General features: G+C 48.0%; 9 protein-coding genes across 9 annotated transcripts; 5 read left to right on the forward strand and 4 right to left on the reverse strand.

Moving 5' to 3' along the window:
• Positions 1-1,198: 1,198 nt before the first annotated feature.
• TRUGW13939_06572 (uncharacterized protein) lies at positions 1,199-3,243 on the forward strand (the record flags this gene model as incomplete). Its single annotated transcript, XM_035489723.1, has 8 exons — positions 1,199-1,222; positions 1,279-1,289; positions 1,361-1,502; positions 1,549-1,745; positions 1,807-1,960; positions 2,013-2,108; positions 2,157-2,861; positions 2,920-3,243. The coding sequence occupies 8 exons, from the start codon at positions 1,199-1,201 to the stop codon at positions 3,241-3,243; spliced, it is 1,653 nt and encodes a 550-aa protein (XP_035345616.1).
• Positions 3,244-5,802: 2,559 nt separating this feature from the next.
• TRUGW13939_06573 (uncharacterized protein) lies at positions 5,803-7,578 on the forward strand (the record flags this gene model as incomplete). Its single annotated transcript, XM_035489724.1, has 2 exons — positions 5,803-6,361; positions 6,416-7,578. The coding sequence occupies 2 exons, from the start codon at positions 5,803-5,805 to the stop codon at positions 7,576-7,578; spliced, it is 1,722 nt and encodes a 573-aa protein (XP_035345617.1).
• Positions 7,579-8,133: 555 nt separating this feature from the next.
• On the reverse strand, positions 8,134-9,073 carry TRUGW13939_06574 (uncharacterized protein; the record flags this gene model as incomplete). Its single annotated transcript, XM_035489725.1, has 3 exons — positions 8,134-8,431; positions 8,500-8,665; positions 8,869-9,073. 3 exons carry the CDS (start codon positions 9,071-9,073, stop codon positions 8,134-8,136), a joined length of 669 nt encoding a protein of 222 aa, XP_035345618.1.
• Positions 9,074-9,301: 228 nt separating this feature from the next.
• TRUGW13939_06575 (uncharacterized protein) lies at positions 9,302-10,255 on the forward strand (the record flags this gene model as incomplete). Its single annotated transcript, XM_035489726.1, has 1 exon — positions 9,302-10,255. One exon carries the CDS (start codon positions 9,302-9,304, stop codon positions 10,253-10,255), a length of 954 nt encoding a protein of 317 aa, XP_035345619.1.
• A 459-nt stretch (positions 10,256-10,714) lies between these two features.
• On the forward strand, positions 10,715-11,878 carry TRUGW13939_06576 (uncharacterized protein; the record flags this gene model as incomplete). Its single annotated transcript, XM_035489727.1, has 1 exon — positions 10,715-11,878. One exon carries the CDS (start codon positions 10,715-10,717, stop codon positions 11,876-11,878), a length of 1,164 nt encoding a protein of 387 aa, XP_035345620.1.
• Positions 11,879-11,985: 107 nt separating this feature from the next.
• On the reverse strand, positions 11,986-13,239 carry TRUGW13939_06577 (uncharacterized protein; the record flags this gene model as incomplete). The annotated part of the gene is made up of 1 exon (XM_035489728.1): positions 11,986-13,239. One exon carries the CDS (start codon positions 13,237-13,239, stop codon positions 11,986-11,988), a length of 1,254 nt encoding a protein of 417 aa, XP_035345621.1.
• A 449-nt stretch (positions 13,240-13,688) lies between these two features.
• Positions 13,689-15,775, forward strand: TRUGW13939_06578 (uncharacterized protein; the record flags this gene model as incomplete). The annotated part of the gene is made up of 6 exons (XM_035489729.1): positions 13,689-13,730; positions 13,784-13,807; positions 13,858-13,958; positions 14,013-15,051; positions 15,112-15,302; positions 15,361-15,775. The coding sequence occupies 6 exons, from the start codon at positions 13,689-13,691 to the stop codon at positions 15,773-15,775; spliced, it is 1,812 nt and encodes a 603-aa protein (XP_035345622.1).
• A 973-nt stretch (positions 15,776-16,748) lies between these two features.
• Positions 16,749-17,409, reverse strand: TRUGW13939_06579 (uncharacterized protein; the record flags this gene model as incomplete). Its single annotated transcript, XM_035489730.1, has 2 exons — positions 16,749-17,029; positions 17,094-17,409. The coding sequence occupies 2 exons, from the start codon at positions 17,407-17,409 to the stop codon at positions 16,749-16,751; spliced, it is 597 nt and encodes a 198-aa protein (XP_035345623.1).
• A 2,100-nt stretch (positions 17,410-19,509) lies between these two features.
• Positions 19,510-22,387, reverse strand: TRUGW13939_06580 (uncharacterized protein; the record flags this gene model as incomplete). The annotated part of the gene is made up of 3 exons (XM_035489731.1): positions 19,510-21,271; positions 21,322-21,917; positions 21,977-22,387. The coding sequence occupies 3 exons, from the start codon at positions 22,385-22,387 to the stop codon at positions 19,510-19,512; spliced, it is 2,769 nt and encodes a 922-aa protein (XP_035345624.1).
• Between the last annotated feature and the right edge of the window lie 620 nt (positions 22,388-23,007).

A 23,007-nucleotide genomic window follows, 5' to 3' on the forward strand; every position in this document is an offset into this window, starting at 1 on the left:
CTGGGGACAAGAAACCCTTGCCATCTCTGGGGATTTCATTGTGGGCATTCCGCTGATTTGCTCGCTTTACAAACCCGATATGGTTTGACGTCAGAACCATCACTCAGGAAACTTTCGGCAGGCTCCTGACGACGGAAGAGCCTCCGGCAGACTGATAGAGTCTTGGCGAGAAGCGAACAGTTGCTGCTTGATTGTAGGAAGTGAAAGCCGGCGCATCGCGGGCCATTGAATCCTTTGCGCTTCTTGCCCATCCGGTGGCATGGCCGTCATTTTTCCCTGGGCTGGAACGGAACCCCAGCAAAGTGACGATGGAGAGGCATCACCGATGGCCACTTTGCTCAGCGAGGCAATAAATCAATTGATCGCCGTTTAGGATATCACACAGATTTGTGGCAGCTTCTGGAGATACCCCGGCAGGCAAACACCGTAACCTGGCCACCGAGATAACGGGCGATTGGTTCCCAGCGGCGCCTGAACGCGTGGTAGAACAATCTCTTTATCGAGAGGCAAAGGAAAGTCCGGTTCGTTTAAAAGCAATTCTGGGCGCGACTTACCCCCTCATGACGTCTGCAAATGGAAATTAGCAAGTGTGCATTGCCTTCCTTTTCGGGAAAACGATTTCCTTTTTCAGCCATAACGCGTCGTCATATCTAGGGGATATTATTCCTTTCTCCTCTGATAACGAATAAACTCAGCATATGGTGGCATATAGCTTTGTTCGCGACCTGCCCTATCACAGCAGACCTCAAGATCAAAAAACGTCAAGGAATTGATTCCGGCGCTAAACGAATATTGCAGGCAGCCCGCCACTCTTAGAGCCCTACTGCTCGATTCCGTAGTGTGCTAACCAGCTTCGTTGCTTATTGCATGCTATGATTGCCATCCAGCTTTCGCGCCCGAGCTTAACAGCACCATTCCGGCGATTTAGCCTAATGGGGTATTTATTCCGCTAGAAAAAGAAAAGTGACAAGACGATAGTCTCGACATCTCCTCGTATGCGAGATATATCTGGGGGAGATTGAGGAGAAAAGTGGAGAAAGCCGGGGTAGCATTGATAGCACCATCAAGCGGAGCAATTCCGCTAAGGTGCATGCATTTATTTCACGGCCATGGTTAGCCATAATTTATGTTGTTCTTTTTTCCTCCTTCTGTCTATGTTCAACAAGTGAATACTGTCGGTGTCGTGTCGTCCGTCAAAATGGAAACGAATTATGATGAAGCAGTGAGTGGCACTGAGGTGGTATATGCAGGAAATTAACTAACATGACTTGATTCTAGACACTTCACAGGTAGGCATCGTTCGTAATATCGTGTCTCTCTCTAATCCATCGACTAATACATTTATCTAAACGATGTATAGACTCGAGCAAGAGCTCGACACTCAGATATATCCCGGAACAGAGATTATGAAGGATGTCGGCTCGCATCATTTCGTCAAGTCGTCGCTCAGATCAGACAAAGTCCTCGTCCCACAGCCATCCGATGATCCTCACGATCCCCTTGTACGTCCGGTTCCATACCAGAATCCCGTTTAACTCAACTTACCAGAATCAGAACTGGAACCGATGGTGGAAGCTTAGTACCATGTCCTTGGTAACTTTCATGAGCTTTATACAGGGGATGGGGCCGCTGTCTCTTGCCCCGATGTTTGATCAACTTATGGAAGCTTTTGATAGCAGCTTGGCACCAGTGGTGCAATTTACTGGTGTTTGTATCCTTGTTCTTGGATTTAGTAATTTTCTCTGGTATCCCCTCTCCTCCTTTTACATTCAAACATTATCAGCAGACTGACTAGTAAAAATGTAGGGTTCCGATGGCTCAAACATTTGGTAGACGCCCGGTGGCTATATTCTCATCTGTTATTTGTTTGGCCTCTATGATTTGGAGAGCAAAGGCCACTTCATACGGTAGTTTTATGGGGGCTTGCGTTCTGAATGGAATTGGGGCTGGTCCCGCTGAGGTACTATATCTACGAGCCCTTCAAGATAGTTTACCTTCTGACAATTCCCTAGACTCTTCAGCCTCAGATTATAGCTGATACGCAGTTTCTCCACGACCGGGGAGCGTACAATACCCTTTTCTTCGCCTTTTACTTTGGATCACTAATGGTGAGAATCCATAGCTTTCAGTGATCAAAATACTCACTAAATAGATAGGTTGGTCCCATTATATCTGGCTCCATGGCTCTTCACGTTGGGTGGGAAAATTTCTGGTGGCTCAATGTTGGCCTTTTTGCCTTGTTGGTTATCCTTTTGGTTTTCTTCTTCCCTGAAACAAAGTGGCACAGAGTGCCTCCCAGCGAAGTGAATGTTCAACCTGAACCACCTACCATTTCGACCGGTGCCAAAGACGAAATGGAACTTAAATCTGCAAATATAGACAGCACTGCCGTCACAACTGAAACCGTCGATGAAAATTTGCACCGTGGCTATCCTTCCAAATCCCAATTCCGACTATGGGCCATCCCTGACAATCCCTTCAAAACTTTAGCTTACACCTTCTGGATCCCTTGGAAAATGCACCTGTACCCAATTGTCGAGTTTGCATCTTTTGTAGTCTCGTGGTCCGCTTCTGGGTTTTTGACCATAAACTTGACTCAGAGTCAAGCTTTTGCTGCGCCTCCCTACAACTGGTCCAGTCAGTCAATTGGTTTTACAAATTTCGCGCTTTTCATAGGCGCAATTGTTGGTCTTTTTACAAACAGTGCGCTCTCGGATTGGATTTCGATGCGTGCAACACGCAAAAATAAGGGGGTACGAGAACCGGAAATGCGTCTTCCGGCTATGATACCCTACGTGCTCATTGCGATATTGGGCAACTTCGTTGTGGGTTTTGGGTATGAGTATCACTGGGACTGGAGAGTATGACTTTTCTTTTTTTTTATTCAAGTCCTTGTTTCTCCTCTCTAATGATTTATAGGCCATTGTCATTATTGGATATACCTGCGCAGGCATACAAGTTGCCGCCCTCCCAGCAATCGCAAGCACGTATGCGGTTGATAGCTATAAGCCAGCTGCTGGCTCGATCTTTGTCACTGTCACGGTCAATAAGAATCTATGGGGATACGGCTTTAGCAAGTTCATCACCGAGTGGACCATGAGGGACGGCTATGTGTCGCCAATAATGATGAACATGTGTTTGATAGTGCTGTGGTGCTCCTTTGGAATCGCCTTTTATGTCTGGGGAAAGCAGTGCAGAAAGTGGACTGCGCATTCGAGTGTGCATCAGATGGGCGATATCTAATATATTTGTGGTTTTTCTATGGCATTTATAATTACCGAAATAGTGTAACACACTGTAATATGTTACATTCATGGAGGTAACGTAGAGAAATGACATCCCGGTTAGTTATCATGTGGCTGCGTTGGGCTTGTGACTTGTCACCGAGTCGTTGGGCATTAAAATCTCGGCTATCCGCTTCTTGGTACGGCATCCTGAAAATAACGGGCAACAGACCACCACCATCAGCACCAGCACCAGCAATTACAACAGCAACAGCATATTCCAATCATGTCTACTTCCATATGTACTGAATGCAACGGTACGGGCATTGTCGGCAGTTATATATGCACTAAATGTGGTGGTAAAAAGACATAGATGGGAAAATCAATCCGGAAAGCCGAATCAATTTTTTTGTGATTACTCAGATGGGTAAGTAATTGTTTGAATATCAATTATCATTGATTATCAAATCTTACGTGTCTTTTAAGGGCGACTAAGGCTTTTAAAGAAATATGAGAATCTGCGAATATGAAAGATATGAATTGGAATGTTGAGGCACATGATAGTATTTGTTGAGGCAATATTGTTATTGTCAGGATATATGCAGGATAGCTGTCTTATATAGCCATGCCACCAGCGCGCCGACACGCAAGAGCAGGCAAGTGCGTACCAAGTTTCCAGTTCAACATGTTTTTTTCTTCTCAATTTTCAATATTACTATCGAATTTTCTACAACTATGAGATCTAAGCAATATAAAAACAGAGGAAGCTATTGTAATACACCTATAATTTTAACAAATAATAATTTTTATAACTTAAAATTAATATATCATATTCTATATACATGTAAAAAATAACATTATACAGAATAAACTGCTTGAGGTCTCCCCCTGCCTAGATAAGTCCTCAAACTTATAAACATTACCTAGAGGTCTCAATTGCTTCCCAGTTAAGTTCTAGATTCCATGCTATGGCATAGAACTATGTTTTATATGATATATCAGATGTAGGCATATACAGTTTAGGATAATCGCCCGGAAATCAGGATTAAGGCTCCCAGGCTGCATTACAGTTTTTCAAAAGATTGCCAAATCCCAATACCTCACCGTCAGTTTAGACGGGAGTACAGATAGTATAAAGCGTCTAATTCTGAATATATCTATATCTGACTCAAAGCGATCATATTTTATTAAACTGCGAGATCCGTAGGATGAGACTGCAACCGCCGAAAATCTCTGCAGATTGTATAATTACTAAGGTAGGCCACTATTCCTAAGACAAAGATTTGCTAATTAAGATATAGGGAAGAGAATGTGCTACATAGGCCAATAATTATATGTGGAGGCAGTTAATATCTCATGCTGCAGAGCCTCAAGAACAACAAGAAAGCGCTTACTTAGTATATATTATATAACCCTTACAAGGACGAGATCAAGGCAGTTATACGCTCTATGGATTTTTATGGTAATCTTAATTAAATTCTTTACTTTTTGAAGCCTATCTGTGAGCATATAAAGGCTTCAAAGGGGTGGTATCTCATGCTAGCTGTTAAGAACTTCTAAAAATCATACAGTTAGCAATGATACAAGCAGCTATATGGCTTCAAGATTTCATGACTAAATATGTTATCAAGTGCAGGATCTGCATTAGGCAGTTTATTATTCAAATCCTCTCATAATCTATAAAGAGATACCCAGCTCGCTACAGCATAAGGATTTTTTATATTATTACGCACTACTGCTTTTAAATGTCTCAAGGGGCTATATTGCAATTTGCTCGGTTCTGCATGTCTGCTGGAGAATTCTTCCAATCAGGTTGTTGGCCTTATAGAACTGACCCAAGAAGCTTTTGGGAAATCTAGATAACATACAAATAACTTTATATCTTTAAATACTAATAATTTCTTATAGAAATTAAAGTCTTGAGCATTAAGAGAGTTCTCAGCCCTCACTTTACGACTTTTTAAATCACTGCAACATCTGCACCCTCTGAGCATGCTTTTTCTGTATAAAATCACCAGTTGACGCAGGCCGTCTGAAAACTTTGACCGAAAATCGTGTCATGTCAGAAGTGGGCCCTGACAATACGACTCCCTAGTTTGGTAGTTGGGTCACCTGCGTCCTGTGGCGTCATCGCCGCGGCTTATCGCTATGGAAGGCAACTGCCAAGAGCCGCTGTAAAATACGCTAGTCTTTTTCACTACTCACAGCCAATAGTTTTGGACCCACAGGCCGGATTTGTCTGAGTATCACGTTCCGGATAGCCTAATACAGTATAGCTTTATTTACAATGCAAGACCTCCAGGCCTATACAAGACTAGCGCTGCAAACTAATATTTCTCAAAATGGCTGAGATAAGCCCCCGGCCAAGGTCCTCGTCATGTGTCACACCTGCAGGCGGCAGCCACTACTGTCATCGTCACTCCCATCAACTCTCTCTCTCCAACCACCTTGGAAACAACAACTTTTTATCTTATTTATCATCTGTATGGCTATCGCTCCTTTCCATTATTGTTGATTCTGCCCATCCCCAGTACTAACCCCGATGTCATCGAGCTAGGTTCCGATTAACCCGTTCGTCATGAGGGTGCTTCCTACGACGCTCCTCATCGGAGCTGCGGCCGCTTCCCTGCGCCCTGCTCAGCAGGTCCTTCAGGCTCCAGAGGATGTTAAAGAGATCGATGATTTTGGCTTCGCCTATGAGCCCTTGGAGGGTACCTACGAAATAGTCTCTGATGTGGACTACGAAGAGGGCCCCGAGGCTACCGATTCTATCTTCGAGCCGCTCCACGAGTTCAAGGAACAGCTCAAGTCCTTTACCTCCGAGGCCCAGGAGGTTTGGGAGGACATGGCTAACATGTTCCCCGAAACTCTTGATAACCTTCCATTCTTTTCATCTCCTAAGAAACACACCCGCCGTCCTGACTCCCACTGGGACCACATCGTTCGAGGCTCGGATGTTCAGAGCATCTGGGTCGAGAATGCTGATGGCCAGAAGGAACGTGAAGTTGGCGGAAAGCTTGAGGCCTATGACCTGCGTGTGAAGGCTGTGGACCCTTCTTCTCTCGGCATTGACCCCGACGTCAAGCAGTACAGTGGATACCTGGACGACAACGAAGAAGACAAGCATTTATTCTATTGTAAGACCTTTCCCCATCTTAATTACCTTGCAAACCGTTAATTTATGTTGTTAGGGTTCTTTGAATCACGAAATGACCCCAAGAACGACCCCGTCGTTCTTTGGTTGAACGGCGGACCCGGCTGCTCATCCTTGACCGGCCTGTTCTTCGAGCTCGGACCTAGCGCCATCGGAAAGAAGGTCAAGCCCATCTACAATCCTTACTCGTGGAATTCCAATGCCTCTGTTATCTTCCTCGACCAACCCGTCAACGTCGGGTTCTCCTACAGCGGTAGCTCCGTTAGCGAAACTAGTGCTGCTGCTAAGGATGTTTACGCCCTTCTCACTCTTTTCTTCAAGCAATTCCCCGAATATGCTACCCAGGACTTCCACATTGCTGGAGAGTCTTATGCTGGCCATTACATTCCTTCCTTTGCTTCTGAAATTCTGTCCCACAAGAAGCGTAACATCAACCTCAAGTCTGTCTTGATCGGTAATGGCTTGACTGATGGCTACACCCAATATGCTCACTACCGACCAATGGCCTGCGGTGACGGCGGCTACCCTGCCGTTGTTGACGAGAGCACTTGCCAGTCTATGGACAACGCTTTGGGACGCTGCCAGTCCATGATTCAGGCTTGCTACGACAGCGAGAGCGCTTGGACTTGTGTTCCTGCTTCTATCTATTGTAACAATGCTCTTTTGGGCCCTTACCAACGCACCGGTAAAAACGTCTACGATGTCCGCACTGATTGTGAGGATAGCAGCTTGTGCTACTCTGGTCTTGAGTTCATTAGCGAATACCTCAACAAACCCGAGGTTCAGAAGGCTGTTGGAGCTGAAGTCGACAACTTTGACTCCTGCAACTTCGACATCAACCGCAACTTCCTTTTCCACGGCGACTGGATGAAGCCATTCCACAAGCTCGTTCCTGGCCTTCTCGAAGAAATCCCAGTTCTGATCTATGCTGGTGATGCCGACTTCATTTGCAACTGGCTTGGCAACAAGGCCTGGACTGATGCTCTTGAATGGAGTGGCCACGAAGATTATGCCGCTACCCAGCTCCAAGATCTTGAGATCATCGATCAGGAGCACAAGGGTAAGACGATTGGTCAGGTCAAGTCCTCGGGCAACCTCACCTTCATGCGTCTGTATGGAGGTGGACACATGGTGCCCATGGACCAGCCAGAGGCCAGTCTTGAGTTCTTCAACCGCTGGATTGGAGGCGAGTGGGCTTAAAATGCCTTGGTATATAAAGTAACCAGATTCAACAACCATCTTATTTCCTGTTTGCATTGTTGATTTGTATCGCTTCACTTGTCTTGTTTGCTTGTTTATGCTTTAGTCTAAGTATACGTGTACGAGACGCTACACAAGGTAGTAGAAGTTGAGATGGATATGTTAGTATTTAGAGAAATCGAGAATGTACTCGTCATTGTTAACATGAGTAGCTTGTTTGAGTAGATGCAGTGAAAATCGAGGGTCAAATTTGGTGGCCAAGTACGAATTACATGGACGGATCATGTATCTTAATAGAATGTAAAGATCCTGCATAATAAGTGACATACTCAGTCCACTTGATATACATGGATACCGCAAATTTAATGGTATATTATCTGTCATTTTGATTCAAAATCTTTATTTTGGTGGTGTTACTAATCACATGATAACACCGAGAAGCCCTGGCTAATATATCTCATGAAAGAGCCATTTTGTTTGCCCCCCAAGCACACACAACCGAGCACAAAACAACACCGCAATAAAAAATGCAAAAGAAATCCGCGCGCGTAAGTCTTAGCCCTTCTTCTTGCTGACACCGACGGTGCGGCCACGGCGACCGGTGGTCTTGGTGTGCTGACCACGGACACGGAGACCCCAGTAGTGACGGAGACCACGGTGGGAGCGGATCTTCTTCAGGCGCTCGAGATCCTCACGGAGCTTGGAGTCGACACCGTTGGAGATGACCTGGAAGTCCTTGCCATCGGTAATGTCACGCTGTCTGTTGAGGAACCAGGTGGGGATCTTGTACTGGGTGGGGTTCTGGATGATGGTGACAATACGCTCGAGTTCTTCGGAGGTGATTTCACCAGCGCTGTTATTCTTATTAGTACATTTGTTTCGAAAAGAAAGAAAAAATGTGTGTTTTTTCCCACAACATACCGCTTGTTCAGATCAACATCGGCCTTCTTGCAGACCAAGTTGGAGTAACGACGACCAACACCCTTGATCTTGGTCAAGGCGTACATAATCTTCTGCTTGCCATCGACGTTGGTGTTAAGCAGACGAATAATGTACTGGAAGTTTGACTTCTCGCCGGATACGAGCGCTGTAAATCATAAACCAAGTTAGCGACTGATATTTCCAACGGCTTTCAGTTTGTGTCTTGATGCGCTCGATCGGTTCTGTGATTTTTTTGTTTTCTCGACTCGTCGTCCTCCCTTTGACTTCCAACCCCCATTTGCACAGGTCTTCCAAAAAACAGAGGAACGCATCAAGCCGAAACATTTGCTGGAAAGGAAAAGCACGTACACATGATGGGCAATGGCGCTCCGCGGTAGCCGGATGATGTGGTGTCGAGATTGTCGAAGGCGAGTGCAGAGATTAGAAAGAACGAGGTCGGCTTCGCTTCTCCCAATGCGTTGTGGGATGTAGTGCGCTCTAACCAGATGTGGAATAGCGGGTCCGAGGGCTTCGCTTGAAATAAGCTAGTCCGTAGTTGTGTTAGCGGGTACATCTAATAAGGCTAGCGCTGCTTCCTTTACGATATCGGATGACTTGGAGCTTGTTCCCCGACTTTGTTGCCGATAAACCAAACGACGATTACGAAAGAACTTTGACTGTCAAAACGATACTCAGTCGACGTGTGCAAAGGAACTGATCTAGCTTTCGCGACCTTATTGTTCCCCAGGCGACTCTTCCACTGCTTGACAAGTAATGAGCCCTTACAATAACCTCTACAAACATGAACGCGCAACTTTCCTCCGCCCTCGATGGGCTTGAAAACAAACTCAACACACTTTTATCTTCACTCATGGCACCGACAGCTGCTGGCGCACCCACAGCCGCCATTTCTCTTCTCGAAGCAGACGACGTCGTCACCTCCGCCCTCGACACCTTACGCACCCATCAGGCCAACTACAACAAGATCCTACGCCTACGCGCCGAAGAGGAGAATTTAGAGGAGCGCATCAAAGGCATTGTGCGTGACATATCCGGCGCTGGACAGGAGATTGTTGACGCCACGGGCGACAATGACAATGGCGATTATACAGACGACGAGTCGGAATCGGATACAGAGAGCGACAGCGAATATGTCAAAGAAAAGCCGAGGAAGGGGAGCAGGAAAGAGGTGGATTACAGGCTACTGCTCGACTTTGCGCGAAGAATCAGCAAGTACAATAAACAAGCGGCAGCAGACGCAGCGGCGGGGATAGGCACAGGGCAGAAGAAGAAACTGCAGGATACGCAGACAGACGCGAATGGTGTTGACACGACGGCAGAAACGGACGGTCAAGAAGCCCCTGTGGAAAACGTCACCAAAGAAGCCACAAATTGGCTGGATCAAACGGCCGACGCAGACCGACAGACGTTCATGATTCCATATCCAAACGAGGATCGCATTCGCATGGGGTTAATGGGTCAAATACAAATGGCAGCCATTGATCAAAACCTCGATTTAGACAAGGAGGCAGAGCGTATGGTCCTGGAAGCAGAAGGCGCCGGTGTTGCTACTGCTATGTCCGCAGTGGAGGCCGGAGGTCAGGACAACAATCTTGCTAGCGAGGCCGCAAAGGCAGCAGCACATGCTGGATCGCAGGTCGCAGAAAGAGGAACAGCTTCAGCTGCGAGAGCGCCGGCGCCGCAGCCCAAGGCCTTGCTCGATTTGGACTTGTACGATCCAGATGAAGACGACTAGTGGTGTTGATAGCATTTTTCCGAGCGAGCTTGCATGATACGTCTTGCATTGAATACATTAATTAGTTGCAAATGGCATATCTCAACGACTTAGAAAGACTCTAGTCACCATACCTACTTGTTCTTTTTTCCTCGTGATAATTTTCTTTCCCTTCGTAACAGCATACGAAGAATGTGCCCCAGATTTAATGTAAACCGTGGTAAAATACAGTAAGTTACGTCATTTTACCATGTTCCTCATTGGCCGGGTCTGTCGCGCAGTATTACTCATCGAGCAGGCTTAGACGAAGACATCCAACGATCTCTTCTGATCTCATTTTCTTTGTTTACACATTTTACTTTCGCCATATTATTGCCTACGACTGCTTGTCTATGCAACATTTGATATAGGGATTTCACGCGACTTCATTTTACACTGTCAACTGCTTCTTTTTCTTGCATACAAGACTTGTTCGCCACCATGCCTGTCGGCATCAACCAACCCTCGAACCAGATCAAGTTCACAAATGTGTCTGTTGTGCGGTTAAAGAAAGGTATGTTCATTTGCGATCCCAAACTGCTTTTCATTCCCTCCTTCATTCCCTCGCGTCGCGATATTCATATCTTCGAACTCGACTTTTACCCCGCAATCTCCCCCGCTAACATCCTGACGATAGGCAAAAAGCGCTTCGAACTAGCATGCTACAAAAACAAGCTCCTCGAATACCGTTCCGGCACTGAAAAGGATCTCGACAATGTGCTCCAGATCCACACCGTCTTCCTCTCCGTATCCAAAGCCCAGACCGCGCCAGCCGCGGAACTAGCCAAGGCGTTCGGCGCCGGTGTGCCCCAAGATGAAATCATCCAGGAAATCCTCCGAAAGGGAGAAGTGCAAGTGGGCGAGCGCGAACGAAAAGAGATTTCGGAGAGAGTTGAGAAGGAGGTTGTTGATATCGTGTCGGGACGGTTGATTGACCCGACTACCAAGCGCGTGTATACACCGGGTATGATCGAGAAGGCGCTGAATCAGCTATCTGTGGCCAGTGGCCATCAACAACAAAATGGAGAACACGGGGCATCTACAACTACGGCAGAAACATCAGAAAATGCCGGAACGGGGGAACAACAACAGCGCAAGCCGTTGTGGAAAGGAGTCTCGACAAACAAGTCAGCCAAGAGCCAAGCGCTAGAGGCCATGAAGGCTCTCATTGCGTGGCAGCCTATCCCCGTGATGCGCGCCCGAATGCGTCTTCGAGTAACCTGCCCGGCATCGCTCTTGAAACAGTCCGTCAAAGCGCCCGCAGGCGCCAACGGCGGAGGCAAGGAAGAACCAAAGCCTTCGTCCAAGGGGAACAAAAAGGGTCAAAAGGGCAAGGGCAAAAAGCACCAAGATTCCGAAGATGAAGACGAGGCCCAGGCCCAGGCAGCAGCGGCGGCGGCGCCCAAGGCGCCTTCCAACGTCAAAGACAAGATTCTGAGTTTTATCGAGTCGGTTGAATCGCAAGAGATTGTCGGCGAGGAGTGGGAAGTCGTGGGCTTTGCTGAACCCGGGGCACTTAAAGGTCTCAGCGAGTTTGTGGGAACAGATACGCGCGGCCGGGGAAGGGTTGAGGTTTTGGACATGGCGGTGACTCATGAAGATTGATAGCGGTTTGCATTTATTTTTAACGTATACCCATGTAGATGTGACGACTCATGAATAAAAGTGTTTACTCCATTTTGGAATTCGTACGACGAACTTGAGGATTTATATTATCCAGCCTTTTCAAACTGCTTGCCATTCCACATCCCCGGAGTCATCCCCAGCCAATAATCTCTTCCTTTGATCAACCACACCGGGAATCCAGGAATCTTCCATCCAAAAGCCACCCCAACCCCTCCTCCTCCAATAACCACAAGCTGGCTTTTCTTGGTCTCAGGTGCGAGCTCGCGGTACCCACTACCATTCTGACCCTCGCCAGCCAAAAGGTCCAGTTTCAAATTCTCACATAGCACGGGAGTCTGATTCATAATGGCATGAATCGCTCGAGGCTGGCTTGAGCTGACATGACCAATAGCATAGACCCTGGGGCCCGCGCCGTTTTTCACGCGTAAGGTGGAGTCAACATTCACATAGCCCTCGCCGTCTAACAGTACTTTGTCAATGAAGGCGGTATTAGGCGAAACGCCAGTAGCAGGAATGTAGAGGTCCGCTTTGATAGACTTTTCATTGTCCAGGGTTATTTCCACGCTATCTGTGATGTGCATCAGATCACTATCGTCTTTGGCTATGGCACCTGCATCTGGCGGTGTTACGCCGATGATCTTGCGGTTCTTGATCACTGAGACACCAAGTTTGGCTAGTTGCGCTTCAGCCTTTTGTGCAAGTGGGAGTGGGAGGTCTGGAAGTATTTGGCTACTTCTAGTGACTATTGTGATGGCGGTCTTGTTGATGCTGCTGCTACCACCAAACAAGCCACCTCGGCCGTTCAGATACTGTCCTAGTTCACCGGCAGTCTCAACGCCTGTGGGACCTCCTCCAGCAATTACGATCGTTTTTGTATCTGGAAGCTGCTTCCGTACTTCCACCCATGCTTCCTCAGTCTTGGTGTGACCCCCAAACAGACCGAATAAAGGAGACGTCGCCGTCGCACCGGTGGCAATGATGAGAGCATGATAATCAATTTTTTGCTCCGCGCTGTCTGCAGATATGCAAACAGAGACGGTTCGGTTTATGTGATCCAGGCGAAGGGCAGTTCCAGTGACCAGTTGAATACAACCAGAGTCATACTGTGAAAAGGCCTTGGTCAGGGGTACAAACAGTTTGTCCTTTGGGAAAGCATCTTCCGAGGTCAGAGCGCGGGGACTGGTTGGCCTGCAGAAAAAATGCGACGACGTGCTGACAAGGACTATTTTGTAGGTTTCTTTCTGGGGAAGAGAGGGGATAACGTGTTTGAGAAGGTAATGGGCTGTGGCGACGCCGCCGTAGGAGCCGCCGAGGATGAGGATGGTTTTGGTCTGAGACATGATAATATATATATATATATATATATACTAAATTATTATTTCAGCAAAACAATTTAATCTGTTAATTACTTATACTCTTTGTATACTTGTAAAAACAAGTGTATATAAAGTATACACGGCTGGTCGTTCCTCCGAAGCCGTTGGTATCAAGTTGTTCCGACGGAACCAACGCGCCTCCGAGGCTCCGAATGCACATAACCAGGGGGAATTTGTCGGAAGATGGTCCAAAAACTCTTCAGTCATGCTTTTGTCATTTTATTCAATTGCGCAGATATATATATATATATTTATTTATTTAGTTACGGTGCATTTCATCCCACCGCTGTCTAGTTTGAGAGCATTAGGGCACGGGTAGGGCACGAGTCCGTCCGGCACTAGGAAGAAGATAACCTCCGAGCTCCGAGCGACATCAAGTTGATCATCAGTCAGAGTGGAAGTTCCAAGTCAACATGGCCGGTAAAAAGAGTAACCCTCCAAAGGGCACCCTTGCGGTGAGTCTCATAGTGGTGATAGAAAAATACGTGATTACTCGCTAATAAAACAGTGCGATACATGCTACAAACGCAAGGTACGTACTTTCACAATCTTACATATTATGCTATTATTAACTATTCCCAGGTAAAATGCGACAGACAAGATCCATGCAAAAACTGCATCGCAACCAAAACCACCTGCCAATGGACGCGGCAGGTGCGTGAGCGTCGTCGCAAACCCAATACGTGAGAGCATCACCTGAAATATTTACCATCTAAATTCTTATGTGTTCGGATTAGAGCGGATGCGGTTCGTACGCTTGAAGACAGGGTCCATCATCTTGAGAATCTGCTGCAGCACTCGGATAAGTCTGAAATGGTGACGCAGACAGATGTACTTGATGCTGATCATGACGGCGATATGGAAAAGCATTCTCCAGGAAATTCCCGCGTTCTAGATATCTTAGATCAAGGCCCTCCGGCTCCAACGCCAAACCCAACCTTCAATCTCCCCCCAGGGCCTCTTCGGCTGGCCGATGCGCTAGAAAAAGTCCGTGAAGCAGTGACAATCTTTTCATCCTCCAGGTCACCCCGGAGGAACATAGAAAGCGAGAGCCTGACATCTACGGATATTTTAAATGCCATGACACGACCGAGCAACGACCCCGCAGACGTGATCCAGCCTGCCGCAGTCAACAAAATGGGCCTGGCTTTACTCTCTGATGACTTTGATCCGCTAGTCCAAGAAGAAAAGCTCACATATCAAACCATAATGTCCTTCAAAGCTGCTCTAGTACTCGGTCAACAAACACCGCAAAGCACCACAAACGTCGTCGCCCGTCACATAAAACGCATCCAAACCCGCAAATTCGAGGCTTCCTTGGTATCAGCTGGCCCTGGCCATCTCAAGCGGTGCTCATCCTGGTGCTTACTCTATTCTTTTGTATCTTTGCTTCAAGCATACTATGTCCAAGTGATTGTATCGCAATTTTTCGGGGATTTATGGAAGACGCGGTACATTATGGCTGAGTGGTCGGAGGCATTGGTAGATTTGAGATACCCGCTTCCCAAGACACCCGATACTGAAGCAGTGGCGAACTGTTTGAAATGGTGCTATCGAGCGGATATGTTTATGAGTGTGTTCTTGCGACAATCGCGACATATGTCGCGTCGATTGGACGAGGCGGGAGAGGGGGATTTAGGTATATACGAGGGATTATTGTATCATCTGCAAGACAGGCTCTTGCACCTTGAGACTCTAACAATAGATGTGACGCAGCGGGCTGTTGAAATTGAGAAACTTGATCATTATGTAAAAGTGCATCCCGATATGCAGAAAGTGAGAGATTCCATTTCGTCCAACACACACACACACACACACACACACTAATGTCTACAGGACGATACAAGACTCGACTTTCGATTATACGCAACTCTGACAGTCCTCTGGCATGGGCACCCGGACTTGGACAGCAAAAAGCACATACAGACGCAGCTGACGGGCTATGCACGCGAGACTCTGAAATTGTTGAATCAAGTCGATCCCCGTCCTGGCCCAATCAGTTGCGAAGCCGACATAACTCTACATTGGTTGGTTTCTCTACCAAAAGAAATAACAGGACATCTATCTAACCCCAGGGATGCCCAGGAACATGCTCTGCAGCGGCGTACTGCCCATGCTGATCCTATGCATACATACACTACGCTTCAACGATACCGGCGATTTCAAACTACTCAAGGATTACACGCGCATCGTATCCGGTCTGAACTCAGATTACAACAAAGACAACAATCTCGCCACCCAAGTCGAAGACCTGTGCGTCGCACTCGTACAAATCTGCGAGGCGTCGTCGTGTCGTCGTGAGCGTGAGCGTATGGTGGCCGAAAAGATTCCAACAAACCACGACGCGCGCCGCAAAAACTTTTTAAACTTTGATTCGTTTTTTGTAACAGAGAATCATAAAGGCGACGACGACGACGACGACGATGACGAAAACTTGGATGCCATGGTTGCAGAGAGCCTAACGTTGCAGCCGAAGATATACGAGCCCAGGGTGTTGTAAAAAAAAAACGTGTCATCGATTTTATCGACATCTAAGAGCATAAACTCCGGAAATGGCACATGATGACAGCGCAACGACATCTTGTTAACCTTATTAACCTTGTTAACCTTGTTTAATGATCGACGCATTCGAGATTATTCCGTGATCGACAGGGCCAGCGGTGTCATGACGTCATGGATCGGACAACCTCAACTGTAAACTACAAGAGTACAGTACAAAGTATTAACTTGCATATATACATTTATGAAGCAGTTACAGATGCGTTTCACAATCCCTGCACCGAGACAGCATATGTGCGTCGTACTACGTCGCAAGGATTATTATCCCCAGACGCGGCATTTTTCTGATTTGCTACGATCTACGATCCTTCCAAGGAAAAAAAAAAGAATATTCACAAAAATAAAGCCTGCATATGTGGATGTACTCCGTACAGAGTAGGCAGCAGTGCATGAACGAGATCCCAGAAAAAAACAATAATAAAAGACACGTCAGGATTTATTACTAGTCGATCAGGCAATCGCTCAGCGAGATGGCTGAGCTGAACTACATCTGCACGCCAAGACTGCCGCGTCAGATCAGGCTCTGAGGCTATGCATGTCGATCAGTGATCAGCCGTTGACTACAGATCAATACTTGGCAGTTGGTACACTGTAAATAAAATTGATTGTTTTGTATTCTATGTACATCGCTAGATGAGAACAGCTGGTCTAATCTAGTCTATCACGCTTGTGACTCTAGTATCTAAGTAGGACGCCTCCCATCGCTAATTCATGCAGGAAAAAAAAAAAAAACGCCAGTCTTGTCCATGCAGGCCATTGCATCTGACCGTGGCAACCGCCCAGGTCAGGTTGTCGTAAAATGTGTAGTAAGTAGTGTAGGTATCATAAGAAAGTTAAATGACTGAATCGGTCGGAGTGTAAATGTCGAAAAGGTCGAAGTGTAAAGTAAAATGTAGTAGAAGAGAAAAGTGAATCTAATACACCGCGCCAACAGCGTTCAGAGCACGGCTCAGGTCTTCAGGACGCACCGCCTGCGACCTCTCCGGCGCCGAGATACGACGAGCCAAAGGCGTAGTCCAGGCAATGGACTCCTTCAGCGGTGCCAAAGTATCCCGTTTCATCAGCGGCCAGTCCCAGCTTTCCTTCAAGGTCAGCGTGGACGAGCCAAAGCTGGAGGCGACGGCGGTAGACGAGTCAGAGGCCGAATCGACGGATCCGGACGGGGCCACTTCATGGTGGGCGACAGTGATGGAACCTATACAACGGAGGGAAAATTAGAGAGAGTCGATGATGCGCGTATGAGAGCTAGAAAATCGTACCTCCTCCAAGCACATGCATGTGTGCCACCTCGGGCTCGGATTCAGAGGTGTCGTCGGTCTTGTGGCCATTGTCAGGGTCTTCGGGCAGGCTGGTGCAGGGTGACAGGTCGAGGTCAAAGGACCGGCGGCGGTCTTCAGTAGCTGTTGCAAAGTTCCAGTCGTACAGTTTCCGTTTGTGTTCTGGGTCGACGGGGCCCCGGTACTTGGAGCGAGGGCATTCTCCACGTCGATAGTACTCGATCTTGGGCTTGGCGTCCTTGTCCTTGTCTGATGACGAGCGGTGAAAGGCCCTTTTGAAGCGGTCTCGAAAAGTCATGTTGGTGGTCTAGTAGTAATCGTAGTAATCGACTTTCGAGAGAGAGAAGCTCAAGAAGAGGCAGCGCGTCAAGTGTATACGGTCCCGTGGTACCATTGTACGAGAAGTGGAAGAGCGGAGAGTGGTTTTGAAGGTGTGAGGTGAGGTTGCGAGGTGGAGGAAAGAAGCGCCAGAGAAGAAGAGGAAGCGCGGGGGGCGGCGATACTAATAGCGGGAAGTAGTAATAATCAGAGAGAAAGAGGCAATCGTGAGACAAAGTGGAAGGGAATCCGCCTTGGCTCCAAGCGGCAATGCCGGCCAGCCGTGCGTCACAGCGTTCAGCCAGGCCCCACTTTAATTCGCGGGAGAGCATTGCTGATTGGCTGGGTACCGTCCCCAGCGTCACGGTTCCATCCAGATTACAAGTGCTCGGGCCAATCAGGCCGTATTATTTGATACATTTCGTATTTTATTTCATACTTTCAATACAGCAGACCACGGTCTGATTGGCTGCTTCTGCGGGCCCCAATCTAAGAATCCAGCCAATCGCGTCTTTTACATACTTGACGTCATCCGATTTGGATCTGATCTCTATGCATCTTATTTCCTTTTATTTATTCCTCGTATTTTTTCTCTTTATCCATTCCATTCTCCTATTTCTCATGCCACCTGCCTATAGGCCGATAATTTCCGTCGCCAGGCGCGGCTCTTGCTGCAGCGGCGATCCAGGCATCTTTATTATCTGCATACTCAAAGCACCTAAAACGGACATCCGGTGAAATCCGACGTCGGCAAAAGCGTGCCGCTGACTCCACTTTCTCTTTCTTCCACGTATGTTTTCCGTTCGCTCCACCTGCCCGTTTGGGCCCCAGTTCGGTCTTTGACCTCCGATGCTCGACCGTGGTTCACGATATTTATTAATTATTTAATCTATTACGATTGCATTTATTATTCATTACTATCGGTACCGATTACTGAGAAGTAAGTTGTGCGTATTATTTATTAACAGTCGGAAATATTGTTGTTATGTATTATTTATTGCAACAACGACCGTGCAAGTAAGTAATCCTGTACGTTACATCTAGTTTGGGGGCTTGCAGCTTTTCCCACTGCCTAGAATGTTATTGTCCAGACACGCGACACTCGCATCGCCATGTATGCAAGTCGCAGGATATTCCCCTTTTGTGTTGTTTTTTTTTTTTTTTTTTTTTTTTTCTGGTTTTTTGGTCTCTCCACAAATTGTCATCCCACGTCACACCGATTTTTCTAAAAAAAAAAAATAATATAAAAAAGCTAATTCGCTGCCTCGCGTCTCCGTAACTTGCACGGCCCAGTTAACGTACGTACGGAGTACAGCTACGGAGTAATTAGCCCTAACTTCTAACCCCAGATTTTTGATTTTTAAATCCCGCAATCCAGGGATGAAAACCAAAACACAAACCACCAGGGGATCTGGGGTCGGGTCAGCATACCAAGTAATTTATTACCATAGTACGTACTACTATATGTATATATACTCCAGACGGACTCCATACGGGGTAATGGGGCATGGGCCATGGGGCATGGTGCATTCATTACTCCTACATATTACATTCCAGACCGAACAGCTCAAGCCTTCCAGAACTCTCGCGTGTTTGCTGATCTGTGTTGATCACAGATGATCATAACTTGATACGTACATACTAAACATTCCGCGGAGATTCCAGAAATGGCCGGTTTGTATGGACTGGACTCTTGACTCCTGAGTCTGGAGTATTTATTATTATTACTAGTACTACGTACGTGTTAAGACCAAAGAGAGAAAATGCCTCGTGGTCAACTGGTCCATCATCCCTTGCTATTGTGCATGTCAGTTGCATAAATGCCTCATGGCGGGCATTCGGGGTATTTCCCAGCCAGAGCCAGCCGGTATGTAAACAGTAGACAATTGAATCATACTTTTTAATTCAAGCTATACATCATATATACATCGTTACAGTGCCAGACTGACGTCAAGACAGCAGGCCATGTATCATCATCAAGCTCATCACAGAAAAAAAAAAGAAAAAAATAACACGCCCGACAACTCCAAAGATGCATTGCACATTTTACAGGTGCAGGTGCTCAATGATCAATGATCAATCATTTCGACTCAAGCCCCGCCGTCGATGCACTTCTCCTCCCCCAACCAAAAAACCCTCCCCCTGTTGGCGCTGGCTTGACCGGGTCAGGCGATAGTTTGGTTGGGTTCGTCGTGTTCGTCGTGTTCAGATCTATCGTGGTCTTCGCCCGTGCAGGGCCATTCATCAGTCTGCGAAGCGAGTCCAGTTTTGCCTTGACTTCTTCCAGTTCTTGCTTGGCCACCGCTTCTGCCGTCTTGGCCTGGACTAGTTCGAGCAGCAGTGCATCGTCCGAGTTCGGGCTTGCCGCTGGGCTGCTCTCAGTTGAGGTTGCAGTGCCAGTGCCAGTGCCAGTGCCAGTTCCCATAGCAGCTCCAAGTATTGACTGGATGCCCAAACTACTCGTCCTTTTGGGCAGTTTGGCCTTGTACGAATCTGACCGGCCAAGCTTAAACTCCCGCAGGCCCGAAGGTCCAGGCGACGCGTCACGCTCACGTGGGCTGCTTGACAGGCTTTGGCCGTTGTCGGTCACCACCTTGTTAGCGCGCAGGTCGTTTATCGTTCTTTCGAGCTTCTGTTTTTCTCGGTGGCCGTCTTGGATCCGAGACCGCGCCTCTCTCACTTCTTCTTTCAGCCGAGAATTGTCGCTTTCATGCGCGTCGAGCCGTCTGCCCAAGTCGGCGCATCTGGACGCTTCCATCTCGTACTTTTCCTTCCACTGGCCCGCATCTTCCTTCAGTTGCTGTTTTGTTTGAGTGATTGATGCAGGCCTGCTGATGTTTGAGAATCGCTCCTCGGCTTTGCTAATAAGTTGGTCGATGCCTTCCTCGCCGTCCAGCTGAACGTTTTCTAATTCGTCAGCACCCAACTCTGTACTGTTTGACTCCTTCTGGTCCAACTGCTTTATATGGTTGAGCATGGCCTTGGCAAGCTGCTGGTCTTCCTCCCGCTCTTCGCGCTCGCGCTGCAAGTCTCGAGCAAGATCGGCCTGCTCGCGTTGCAGGTCACTCAAAGCCATCAGAAGATCTTCAATCTGCCCATGTAGGTCTTTGTCTTTATGAGATATAGCCGACTTGGTGCGCGGCTTTAGCTCGCCTGCAGAAACCTCACTCGGTGCAGTGCTACCATCCGAAACTGAACTCTCCATCGAGTTCAGGGTCGAGGCCATACTCTGTTTAGACGCCGAGCGCCGAAGGATGCTCTCGGGTCGTGCTGGCGGAAGATTCAACGACTTGTGAGAGCTTGATCCTGCCCACATACGTCCCAAAAGCCGAGTGGCAGACGCTTGCATCTGAGGAAACGTAAGTCCCGTTGGCACACCTTGGGACTGGCTGTAGCTGGCCTCCAGGGCCCGCAGGTTTTCTTTGGTGACCAAAGGAGTCAAGGAAACAAAGTCATTAACCAGGTCGTCCGCGTTACAGGCATACGTATCCCATAAACTCCGAGACAACAACATCTGCATCGCATCCTCAAATTCCGTACACGACAAAAGCTTCTTCTCATTCCGCTGCATGAGCGACAGCGCAACTCTCATCAGCGTCTCCGATGCACCCTCCAGGAGCAAGACATCGTAGATGCGGAGAAGCATAGGCAGCGGACAAGTAACAGCAAAGAACGACAAGAACCACTGCGAGACATAGATGGGCTCGACCCCCAGTGTTTCCATGTGGGTGAAGAGGGCTGGCAAATGGCGAGAGAGTAGGTTTTGGAATTGGTAAATTCGTAGGTGCAGCCCTGACAGGTCTGGAAGGAAGCATGAGCGGAGGTCGTAGTGTTCCATGAGCCTAGTATACTAGTTAGCCTTGCCGATAGTATTGCCATCGTTAAATCATACCTAATCAAAACAGAAAACGACTCGGCGTCCGTCATATGCATGAGCAATGGCCCGACAACAAAGCCAAGCCCCTGACAATAGCCAATCTTCGAATCATAAAGGCTGAAGCATTTCAGAACCCTGGCCAGCATTTGCTGGCCTTCTCCGTTAGGGTCTCTGAACATTTCCACATTGGGAAAGCTACGGCCGATATCTTTTCCAATGAGATTCTCGTAAGGGCTAGATTCGCCGCAAAGTCGTCCGAACTCCTCGAACAACTGCGTGTCTCTGGCTCCGGCTATACTCGGCCAGACCACGCCTCGCAGAGGTGCAGGGACGCCGGCGCGGATCTTGTTGGATGTCAATGTCGGTAATCTTTGCGCGGTAGAGGGATAATCAGCCACCAGGGCAGCCCAGAATTCAAGTTCGGTCATGGGTGGTGGGGGTAATCGGGAATAGCGTAGAGATGATCGTGGATCGTTGACAAGTTTTTGCAAATGTTGGATCGATGGCGGCCGCGACTGACGGGAGCCGGGTGTTTTAACCAGCGCTGATTTCGGATCTGTAGCAAGGGCATTGTTCTCTTGTTCCAAGCGAGCGAGCAACAAAGAGGTTGACTATAAAATTAAAAAAAACAGTCAGTGAAAGCCTTTTTGTTGGATACAACAATACCAACCTCGTCCGATGTGTCTGTGCGTGGTTCTTGTTCCTCCGTTTTATCCAGCTTCTCCCAGTCCACGCCATCGCTTCCAGTTGGCGATGGGGGATTGGAGCTTGTTTCGAGTTCCAACTCGGTCGAACTACGATTATTCCCCTCAAGAACGTCACCCTCCAGAGTTGCCACGTCCAGCTTGACTGTGCTTTCGTTTTTCGGCGTCGTGTCGGCTTCAACCTCGGTCTCCTGAGAGATGTAGCCGTCTTCTTTCTCGGCAACGGGCGTAGTCGGGAGCTCGATGCTGCCGGCCTCGTCTTCGTCTCCAATGGCCGACGACTGCCGGTCCGACAGGGCCACGGTGACCATGGAGTCGGTTGTCACTGGAGAAATCAACTCGTCCACGGACGAGACAGAAACGTTGTGGCTCGACATGATTGTGGTCTCCTGGCCGGATCTATCGAATCTAGCGAATCTATCGCGGTGGAGAGCGCATGCAGAGAACAGAGAACCCGATTCTTTGTTGGAGGCTCGCGGTCACAACAACAATAATAATATGGGTCCCTTCGATTCACACCGCGTCGGAGAGCAACCGTGGGGCGGTGACCAACTAGCGCAGGAACCGACCGAGTTTAGCAGATGCTCAATGGTGTACGACCTGTGTTGACTTCCGTGTTGACTTTCGACGTTGACTGCATTCCAAAACACAGACATGCACACGAGGAAACAAAAGCATGAAGGAGACAGAACGAAACACGCCAAGGTGGCCAGACAGGGGAGGGGATCAGGGGAGACATGCTGGATTGGGGATGCTAGAGGCTAGAGGCTAGAGCGGATGAGCGTTTCATCTCCTTTTGGGTCCTGTTCGGCCGGCGCACCGACGGGCTAATGGGAAGCCGCGCTGCCGCAGGTGCTGACCCGCTCGCCCCCCTGGCTCTTGCCTGCCGAGTCCAGGGGATGACTGCCCCTCGCCCCTTCCTGTTCTTGCTTGTTCTTCCTTGTTCGCACCTGCCACTGTTATGTTATTGTTATTGTTCATGGCTTTGTTTGATAGT

This window comes from Talaromyces rugulosus, chromosome III (assembly GCF_013368755.1).
Source record: "Talaromyces rugulosus chromosome III, complete sequence".
NCBI lineage: Eukaryota > Fungi > Ascomycota > Eurotiomycetes > Eurotiales > Trichocomaceae > Talaromyces > Talaromyces rugulosus.